This window comes from Stegastes partitus, unplaced genomic scaffold (assembly GCF_000690725.1).
Source record: "Stegastes partitus isolate 25-593 unplaced genomic scaffold, Stegastes_partitus-1.0.2 Scaffold742, whole genome shotgun sequence".
Lineage (NCBI taxonomy): Eukaryota > Metazoa > Chordata > Actinopteri > Pomacentridae > Stegastes > Stegastes partitus.
The window spans coordinates 138,835-149,604 of NW_007578473.1; the positions used below are offsets into that span (position 1 = coordinate 138,835).

The following is a 10,770-nucleotide window of genomic DNA, read 5'->3' on the forward strand; positions in this document are numbered from 1 at the left end:
TGGGGTGGGAGGGAATTCAGATGAGGGGAATCCACCTTGTTTATGGCTGTGAATGGTGCAGAGGTGGCTGTAAGTGGCTTCATACGATACCTTGGTGCTGACGGAGGCATCTGGTCCATTACCTTGAGGTTTTTAGCAGAAAGCTCAACTCTTGCCCCCTGGTAGGAGAGAAAGTAGATGCTATAGGCAGTGATCATATATGAAATGGTTCACTTGCTATGAAGCACACAAACTGCTCCACATGCTTTAGTAGATCAGGTAAGAAATAATCACAACACATTGTTATTCTAGTACACCGCTCTGTTGAAAGTAGAGGCTTTTAAATGAACAGATAATGACAATATATATAGTAATATGAGAAAAAAATGAGTTCTAATTGTTGATAATGTAAACTGATAAACACCTATAAAGTACATCACAGTGTATTCTGAACAAACAACATGCTAAACAGGAAGTGATTCAGATTTAATATCATCATGCATCAACGTTCAGTAAAGCTGCATCGCTATGCTAAACATATTCTTCCTAAATGGGGTCTACTCTTTGGAACGCCAGATAGTTTCTGGGGTTTTTTTCCACATTTTTCCTCGATAAAGGCTCATTTTTGAAGTTCTGCACCTCAATGGAAGAAAAGCACAACCACAAAACTGGATCCAACTTCTACATATTATACTGGAAAAAAATGGTACCTCTACATACGAAAGACATTTTACAGTTTTATTTTCTTTATATACACGTCTCCTCTGTATAAACAGTTCAGCCCGTTTCGGTCAACGAGTCCCAGAGCTTTGGTCACATGACTGCCGGTCGTAGCTTAGCTGTGCAGAGAACTGTTTTTTTTACAGAATCTGGTTTGTGTAAAAGATTTATTTTCTGCAATTTTTTAGCGAGACATGTAAACCCAAGCATCTCTATTTAAAGCTCGGATCAGGCTAACTTTCTTAAAGCATCAGACGGTTTTAAATAAGATTGTTCTTCTGTTTATAGTTTCTGGCTCAGAAAAGTTGGTCATTTTTGAGATTTTCTATCTTATTTTTGTTTAATAAAAATGCTTTTTATCTCAGCCAGCAGGTTTTGGGTTTTGAGGGTAAAAACTAACAAACAACAAAATAAGTTAATGAGAATTTTTTTGCCTGAAAGTTTGTTGATGAACATAAATGGACGACGGCTGACATGGTTCATTGAGATCAGATTTAGAATAAACATTCATATTATTAATATCCTTTTATTCTAATTATAGGTGTTGCATTATTTTACACAACTATGAAATACTGATTTGAACCATATTTTCTCACTAAAACTGTGTCTGAGCTTTACCTGTTTCCGCATTATGTCCATGGTCTGCATGATGCAGCGCGGCATGAGGCCGTGATTCCTGGCCAGGATCATCGCCTGCTCCAGTGTCGCACTTAGGGTGCATCTGCAGAGAACAAACAGGCCACAGGTTAGCACTTTGTGTTCCTCTGTAACACACACACACTGCTGGGGGTGTCCATATGTGCACCTGCAAAACATTTTCAAACAGAAATGCATTCAGACAGTGAGGTAACGTTGAGCTTTTCGGGTTCACTGGTGCAAGTCATCGACTCTGCACGGCGTTAATCTTCATTCCTGCTGACAGTCCGGTGATATTGCACCAGCAGCAGAACGATGCTTGTGTGGTCCCAGACGTACCTCTGCATGCCTGTACCACACATGGTGATGTGGCAGGCTCCCAGGCGGTTACACAGCTCAGAGGACACAGGCAGCACGCTGACACCGGACGGGTGGCCTTGGGCGCTCGGCCGCACGTTGACGTAGGACTGCATCAGTCGGCAGAGGTCGTCCAGCGTGTTGAGGGGTCGCAGCAGCTGGGAGGGAAAAGTAAAAGGTCAGCGGTTAAATGTACTGCTAGCAAGATGATTTAGTACCATGAGCTCTAAAAAGCCCATCTTAGCAAGCCATTTAGACTACTGCTCAGTTTGGTTTATAAATACAAGTGGAGGAAAAAGTCACTCGCTACCTACATAGTTAGGCAGCAAATTTGGCAAGAAAGGTGATCATGAAACTAAAATACAGTCGTGACTCAATAATCCGACACTAAATGTAAAACCTTCTTTTATGTTGGATAGCAAGGCTGTCGGATTGTCAAGACGGAGGTCCAGATACAAGGAGGGCTTGATACTGGAAGGATCATTAGTTGTTCATTATTGTTCATAGTTGTTATAATAACTAGTGTATTGTTAGAACACTGCGCACTGACCGGTGTGCTTGAGCATGTTCCGGCCACTTCCACCCCGGGGCAGCGCTCTGACGGGGTGGAAGTGTCCAGAACACACAGGCAGTACTTGGCTGCTGATGCTAGTTTAGTTAGCGCTCACACTTCTGTTTCCTCCATCGGTGGCGGCGGGGGAGTGGCAGATACGCTCCACCGTTACCATCCATGTTTACTTCCATAAACACTGAGCACGCTCGCTGCGTGTGACGTCGTCGTGTCCTCTTCTGCGCATGCGGGACACTTTTGGGTCGTATGAAGTTCACACAGCAGATCACATACAAGTCGCATTGAACTGCAAACGTGAAGGAAGTCACAAAGAAATCCTCATTGAGCATCAAGTCCTGCAGTGTGAACGTAGCCAATCTGTGGGATTGTTCAGTCAGATAATACGCCGTCATCCTGATTGGTGACATTAAATGTCATGTCGGAGTCACAATCCAAGGCTGTCGCTATGTTAACGCTGTTTTTATGGGTTCTGTTTGTTTTTCCTAAAAACCTGTCGGATAGCAGGTTTAGGATTGTTAAGGGTCGATTATCGAGTCACGACTGTTAATGCAAAAAAACAATCTTGTGCATTTAAATAAAATTCAGACATATAATTCAAATGTTTTAACATTCAGAACTAAGCAGAGTAACTGACTTGTAAGATGGAGCAGGAACAGGGAGAAAGCCGTCAAGTGTAACCCAAAGAGGTTTAACTCTTTGCCGTCTTTCTTTTGAAAGACAAAGGAAACCTGAGAGTAAAGCTCTCTAGTGTGTTCTGACACTATGCTCTATTCAGGTTTAATCACTGGGATCTATTTCAGCTACAGTCAGTCTGGGACACTAGAACTGAAGTTCAAATGGAAGCAGTTTATAATGTGGACGTGTTGAGGTTAGTTGGAGTTAATGGGGGGAAGGTGTTGACCAGCTAGTGGGGGTTCCAGTGGAGGGAATGGCACACCAGTTCATCTTACTTTGGAAATGCTTGGTTGAAGGTCTCTAACTTCAAGGCCCAGTATCTGTGCTTGCATTTATATTCAGTCACAACATGATATAAAAAATGTACTTGTGTTACAAGAACAACATACACAAGCTAAAGAAGGACAATACAGACTGTAATGCACACATTGTCTGATGACAGTAAAAGCAGGGATAAGTGTATATTTACCTGGTCTATCTTCATGGCTGTGGTGTTTGAGTCTGTGGGGAGATTGGATTTCTCCAAATAGAAAGCCCTGTTGGGAAGAAAACATCTCCATCAGCTCTCAAATCTCTTCATGTGGTTTGGAAACGTACCTATTCGCGTCCTCTGACTCACTTCATCTGAGAGCTGAGTCATCGAGCATCTCGAGCACTTCGCTATATAGAATAAGCTTCTGCTACCGTACGCGTTTCATTATTTATTAACGTTGAGTCATTTTCTGGGGATCGGTGCGCACATATCACAAACCACGACCACGTTAAGAGGCTGCTGGAAAACGTATATGTATAAATGGGCACTAAATAGGAAGAACAGAAGAATGAAGCAGGTTCATATAAATACAGTAGTCCACTAAGGTTTCTGCAAATAATTTATGATATTTTTTCATGGGTCACTTTTTCACTTCTGCTGCCAGCGGTTTACACATTAATGGTTATTCTGAGGGGGCAGTAGATGTACACTGTTATACCAGCTGTACACTGGAGCTAAGTGTCATTTCTTCAGTGTTGTCCCATTAAAAGATATAATCAAATATATGCAGAAACTTTTGCTGTTTATAGACATGCTTGAAATAGAGACGCTCTCAAATCAAAACCACATATTACAAACATAATCCACAATCTGTCTTCAACAACCTTGTCCAGGAGTGAACACAGACAGTGTATGAACAGTATTCCTTTACTACACACACTGATGTTTGAGAAATGATGGGTCTTAATAATGAGTCATGTGGGTGCACGTAATGGACCAGCTCAGAACATCCAGTAAGCTGATGTGGGCTTTGTTAAACAAAGGTGTGGCAACATGATAAAAGAGGGAAAGTAACAGAGCACACAGCGTCTGCTTGCTAATGCAACACCAGCAGGCTGAGCTCTCCCTTTAAGGTGAAACACAGCCCGAGTGGAGCCGCCGTGGAGCCGTGGTGCAGCAGCGTAGCATAGCGTACCTGAGTCTGCGGTAGTAGGCCTTGACCTTCTCCAGTGAGACCGCGTTGGTGCGCTGCTGGAACTCCTCCACGGCAGCGTAGTCCTGCTGGGACACTCCCTCTGGACGCTCCAGAGCTGCAAAAAAAAAAAGAGGCTTTAATATAAACACACATAAGCCCCAAACTCAAACCTCACCACCTCACAGCTGAGTTTTCACATTAACACTGTTTGTATTGTGGACTCTGAAGCCCCATGTACTCATCCAGCCAACCTCAAACCACCCCCAGGGTTCATAACCAGGGTCCCTCATAAAGGATAAAGATCAGAAAACCTCCTCTCTCTACATTTTTTGTGGGGGTTTTCACACACAAACTTCAACATCTGCAGTATCACGAGGTGCCCCACACTGTCCTGCAGGCACGACGGTCGCCCAGTAGGTGGCGACGTTCACGCACAGATCTGAGCTCCTGAACAGCTCTGAGCTGATGAAGCACAAGGAAACAACACACTTATTGGATTAGTGCTCCAACTAGCACTTGTGTGTGGAAAATAAACGGCTATTTGTACGACAGGCCTGACGCATAAAGCTCTCCATTCATACTGCAGGGAGCACGGCGGCACAGGAGAGTAAAGTTGTTTCAAAGGGCCAATAAAAGGTTTGAGTCTAACCTAATGAAGCCATAGAAAGCCACCAGGAAATGTACATGAGTGAGACGGTGAGAGGCTGCATGACACAAATGATTCTAGTTTACATGTGTACGGTACCTAAGTGGTGTTTGTTTTTAAATCTTTAAATGGCCTCGCCCCGCCCTACCTCTCTGAGCTTCTTCACCCCCACGCCCCTGCACGGTACCTCCGGTCAGCTGATCAGCTGCTCCTTCAGGTACCGAGGTCCAAACGAGCGCTCAGAGGGGACCGAGCGTTCTCTGTTGCTGCTCCTAAAATCTGCACTGACCGACCGTTGCACATCAGGCAGACCTCCTCACTGTCTGTGTTTAAAACCAACCTTAAAACCCGCTTTTATTCACTGGCTTTTAACCCAGCATGAGACCTCGCTCCGTTTTAGTGGTTTTTATTTGTTCTATGTTGTTTTTTATTGATGTTTTGTTTTGTTGTTTTCATGACTTTTAAGCCTCCAGTTCAGCTGAAAAGTCCCTGAAGTCACACGACTGTTGGCTGAGTCACTGATGACGTCCCAGAGTTCTTAGTGTTTTACACAATCTATTCAGTTATTACTGGAAGGCACAACATTAAATGAGACACGTAGAATGAAGTGATTTTGACTGAACATCACCTCACAGAGTTGAAAATCGGATCCTTTTTTTTTATGTATTTACAGATTTTTTAAAAAATAAATGCTGTAATTTTTATGTTTTTTGTCTGTTTTTGAGATAAAAGCCTTTCAGACACACCAGCTGGCTTCAGTGTTCAGAGGCTTTACATATCAAACTATTGGCTGAGGAGTTTCACTTTCCACAGCGTGACAGGTCGTACTATACTATCTACACCCTGGACTCATTGAGTGTCAGGTTCTCCAGTTGTTCAGTCCCAGTCTGGCCAGTCTTACCCCTGGTGAAGAGGACGGTGTGGAGCTTGAGGCTGCCTCCGTTTTGCAGCCGACTGGGCAGCTCATTGAAGTGGCAGCTGTCCAGGTAAAGGGTGACCCTCAAGGCCTGCCGGCTGCCCTCCACCTGGTAACACACCGGAGTGTCTGCAACACACAACCACAGAGACGTTAGCATGACTGTCATGGTATCAGACCAACTCAACACGTGGAAATGAAAATGTGTGCGCTGTTCCAGGCTGGAAGTTGTCTTATATTTAACTACATCAGGTGTTTTATTGTGTATGTCTGCATGAACAGCTAGTGGATCATTTCTCATGTAAACAACTTCAACAATCTTCAAGATTCAGGTGGAGCAGAGCTGCCATCACTGACTAAACTCAACTTTTAATGTGCACCTTCAATACGTTTGCCAGTCAGAGGCTCTTTTATATCTCAGGTTTCCAGATGTCGTTTAAAACACAGAGTGAGCATCAGCGGTTATTTCAAGAATTTGTGTTTTCCCCAAAAAAACCTTCACTGTACTCAACTGTTTTTCATAAAACCACAGTCAGTGCAGTGACAGGTGCATCAGAAGCTGTCAGGACTACAGGTGGACATGATGGCTCACTGTGGGGCTTTAGTTCTGCTGTGTGTACAGCATCAGGGGAAAAAGAAGTACATTTAGAGATAACTGCTACTGACTGCACCTGCATGTTAGTCTGTGTATAGCAGCTACAAATATATTTTAAGACGCTTTCAGCTCTGTGAAGTCCTGATGAGTGGCGTCCAAACCATTGTGCAGGACAATGAGTAAAAGTTGAGCCCTGATTTTATCATGTGTAGCGCTGATATCATTTAGATAATTATATTGATGTCTTGTGCATTTTTTAACTAACAAACATCTTTCTGCACCTAAAAAAGATGTAGTTAAAATAAATGTATCATAAACACATTACAGAAGCAGAGCATCTTTCTAAACCTCCGTACGACTCATGACGAGTAATCGTTTATAAATCTGAGGCTGACTTCTCTCACTTGTCAGAAAATGGAAAAGGCGACCTTTACTGCGCCACCTCTAGGGTCAGCGCTCTTCTCCAGAGAGCCAGTCAGGCAATAATCCCGTGGAATTGCCTGTGATACTTCAGGCTGAACTCACAGGCCTCAGACTCGGTGGTGCTTACATGTCCGTACCCTACCTACAGCTCCCAGCTCGCTGAAAATGTTATTAGCAAATCAATACTGTCCAATGGACTCTGACGCCACGAGCCGCATAGCTGCACTGCACCAGTCTGAGCAGAACTTTAGCAAAGAAGCTTGGTCAACACATGCTCTTAGTGGTAGAGATTGGGCCCATACGGTGAATACATCCCCCATGTCCCCGTCACACATAACGAGCATAAGAACCGTATGAATGGCCAACATGTGACTCGCACATTCATGCCCGACATGTGTACACAAAATACGTTCTGCGGACGTGAACCTAGAATAGCAAATTCCTGCCGCATCCACAGCTTTGCCTCTTAAAATGGGAAGTGCGTGTTGTGCTTTTCCTTTGAGCAGCAATCTCTGCCGGCCACATTGAGGCTGCTGAAAAGGCGGCTGATTCAGGATGCAGTCGTCCTTTGTGTCTGTTGGCTTTAAGGTTTCCAGAGCATCTTCTGAGCACATACTCGGGTTTATTAAAGGCGCAAACATGCTCAGGTCTTAAACTTTCTGAGCAACCTGGGTGCACCCTCAATTAAAAGCACTGCACCACAGCATTGTGTTATTTCTTGACCTTGGGCGCTTTGGCAGGAAAAAACCACAAAATCAACATTTTCATGCTCCTAAAGAATATTTCTCTACTAAAGTAATGCTAGTGTATATGCTTCAGTGACATGTGTAGGTATGTGGTGCGTCTCGGAGCAGCGCTGCAGTTCACATGAAGCCCCTCGCAGCCTGTCAGGAGGAGCATGTTAACTGTAGCACAAGGACAACGAGGACTTTAGGAGACTGCATGCTCTGCCCTTGTTTAAGATGATTTATGGAGCCATTACAGTGTTGTTTTAGCTCTCCATTCAGTAGCTCACTGCTGGAAAGAAAAGAAAATCTGCCGCGGCAAAACGGCAATTTCACCCTCAATAGCTAGCATACATGCACATAATAGAACTTTATTCAGAGTTAGTGAAACCATACAGCTGCTCATTAGCAGCGGCGCGCTTTTGAATGGGCCGAGTCAGTCTTTGTTGACGGAGCCTCTTACTTGCGACGAGACACTCGTCCTCCAGTTGCCTGAAGAACACAGTGACTTTGTCCAAGTCCAACAGGGCGGCCTTGGTGTCCTCCAGCATGGTGCGCTCTTCTTTCTGCCACAGGAGAGAAAGAAAGCTCAGAGGTCGCACCAGGAAGAGCGTCTGGTAGTTCTGGAGGCAGCTGCACGGCTAGAAAGCCCAGAGCCCCAGAGGTTCAGGAGGACATCACAAAAGACAGCCAGACGTGCACACAATGCTGCTGCTTGGTGGCATTAAGCTTTGACGCTATGGATTCTGACATTTTGTCCTTTTTTTCTGACCAACAAAATGAAAATACTAAATCAGTCCTCACCACGTGTGAAGCCAGCGTGGACTGGAAGTGCAGCAGAACACCGATGACGGAGATCTGCTCCAGCCACTTGCGGCTGGTCTCCTTGCTGTCTTCCTGGTACTCGCCGGTGTTGTTGAACCGCGAGCGCAGCGCCATCAGCAGCTGCTCGGCCAGCGTGCACAGGGCGCCCGTCGCCGCCTGGCAGAAGATCACATCCCGTCGCAGCTGCAGAGACGTGTCTGGTGTTGGAGGGCGAGAGAACAAGAAGCGATCATGTCAGAGAGGGATGGTGTCATGTCACGAAGAGAGGGGATGGGGAGACGAGGACAGCGGAGGAGCAGCAGCATGAAACCGAAGAGGTCAAGAGGAGGACACGTGAAAAAGATGAGCAGATGGACGTGCAGGAGAGGGTCAGACCTTCCACCGTCACCTCTCTCATTAGCCATGTCCTGAACTTGTTTCCATGCATACACCTAATTCTATTAAGACTGCATCCCCTGATATCTCCCATTAACTGGTGCCATATGCCACTGGGCCCCGTTCAGAGGGAGCATCGTGCACTTTGACACCAAGCCTCATTCCAGCACAGATAAACTGGTGTCAGCCTGAATGTGAGTTACATTTAAAATTGTTTATCTTGTGTTTATTGCAAACTTGATTTAAAAAAATGAAAAAAAAGATTTTAAAAGGAAATATATTATTTTCTAAAGATGTTTTAACCCTCTGACCTCCAAAACCAGAGATTTAACAGAGCAGATTGGAGACAAATATGGAAAAAAATTCAAAATACAAGCATTAAAACATCTGCGGTACGCAAATGCACACGTTTTCTTTCCTTCCTGTGTTTTTAACAGATGTTGTATATGTTAATTTTATTTTTCAAATGTAAAATAAATAAAGAAATTCAACTTTTTTTCTTTATGACTTATGGCATCATAACTGTGTCACACTGCACAAAAGACATTTCTGAGTTTTCTCTACTTTAATTGATTGCTGTGCTGTTTTCAGTGAGATGCAGGACTTTTATTGCAAATAAGACATATGAGCAAAAATGTGACTGGAGCAGAAAGTGCTCAGTTCAGATGTAAAACTAGAGAACATTTCATACGATGAGCTCGAAACCATTAGCGCAGGAATTCAAGATGCTCCACTTGTGGGACTTTTGCTGAGTGATCACACAGCCCACTTCTTCTGTTAATTTCATGGAAAATGAGACGGGAGTTTGATTGGAACTGGTTTCTGTTTGACTACTTTACTCTACCTGTGCACTTGAGCAGAGCCAGGAGGAGCTGGTTCTTTCCATCTGTAGAAGAAGAAGAAGAAAAACAAGATGGAGTGACTGATAGTAACTGTACACGGTTGTGTGGCAGGAGTGTGTACACGTGTGTGTTTCACTCACCGTCCACAAATCTCTGCAGGCTCTCCACCAGGGTTTTGATAGAGCTGGGGAGGTTCCAAGGGTCCTCCTGGATGTTTTTGTGGATAATGTAACGACAACGAACGGTCCAGTCTTCAGTCTGACGAAACTCTGCTCGCGTAAAAACAGGAACCGTGTGAGTTTGCGTGCAGAATGACTCCCACCTGTCAGGCAGCAAACACAAACAGATTCGTACCTGGCTGGCTGTGGTCGGAGTAAAAGTGCTTGGTCTCCTCGCAGGCCTTGGTCATGACGGGCCCTTTGAGGAGGCTGTTAATGGAGTCAACCTGTGGGCAGAAATGAAAGCAAACACAGAAAGAGTCAGTCATCAAGATGTTTCTGTTTCACACACCCTCCATCCTTTCCTTTTTTTTAAACCAACAATTCTCTCTGCATCATTCAAACAAACACACATCTGCAATAACTTCTGGCAAAGGTCTGTCAGCATAAACAAGCAGGCCTGTGTTTGTGGCCCCCTGAGCTGCTGTTTACATGTGGAAAGAACTAGAGCAGCCGAAGTGGGTGCACCCCACAGGGAGGGAAAGGACATCAGATGCTGGTAAATGACAGGTATCAGCAAAAAGACTGCATGTGAGGAGAAAGACATGGAGAAAGAGGAGGGAGAAGAGAAAGCTGAGAGGTAACTCAGCCCAGATGCTGACTGATGATTATCGCAGTCTGTTCCAAATGGTTGATGCTGATGTTTCTTGTTTCTTTGAGCTGTACGTGTCTTGGCTGAGTGAAAAGTTCTCTGTTAAAACTGGATTTAGTTGTGTTTGGAGGGAGTTATGGAGCAACACATTCTACAACACAACACATCCACAAGACACCTTCTGGCCTCCAACTCCTGACCGAGCAGCTCGGCCGAGCCCACAGCCA

At 44.6% G+C, this 10,770-nt stretch overlaps 1 protein-coding gene across 1 annotated transcript in view; it reads right to left on the minus strand.

Annotated features, from left to right (window-relative positions):
• prex1 (phosphatidylinositol-3,4,5-trisphosphate-dependent Rac exchange factor 1) overlaps positions 1–10,770 on the minus strand; it is a 91,058-nt gene that overhangs the window by 2,349 nt on the left and 77,939 nt on the right. Inside the window, exons 28-39 of the mRNA XM_008291433.1 lie at positions 10,384–10,447; positions 10,088–10,230; positions 9,874–10,002; positions 9,736–9,777; positions 8,496–8,713; positions 8,155–8,257; positions 5,934–6,077; positions 4,387–4,501; positions 3,408–3,474; positions 1,675–1,850; positions 1,318–1,420; positions 91–158 (exon numbers count right to left, since the gene is read on the minus strand). Coding sequence (XP_008289655.1) covers positions 91–158; positions 1,318–1,420; positions 1,675–1,850; positions 3,408–3,474; positions 4,387–4,501; positions 5,934–6,077; positions 8,155–8,257; positions 8,496–8,713; positions 9,736–9,777; positions 9,874–10,002; positions 10,088–10,230; positions 10,384–10,447 — 1,372 coding nt within the window. The remainder of the gene's footprint in view (positions 1–90; positions 159–1,317; positions 1,421–1,674; positions 1,851–3,407; positions 3,475–4,386; positions 4,502–5,933; positions 6,078–8,154; positions 8,258–8,495; positions 8,714–9,735; positions 9,778–9,873; positions 10,003–10,087; positions 10,231–10,383; positions 10,448–10,770) is intronic.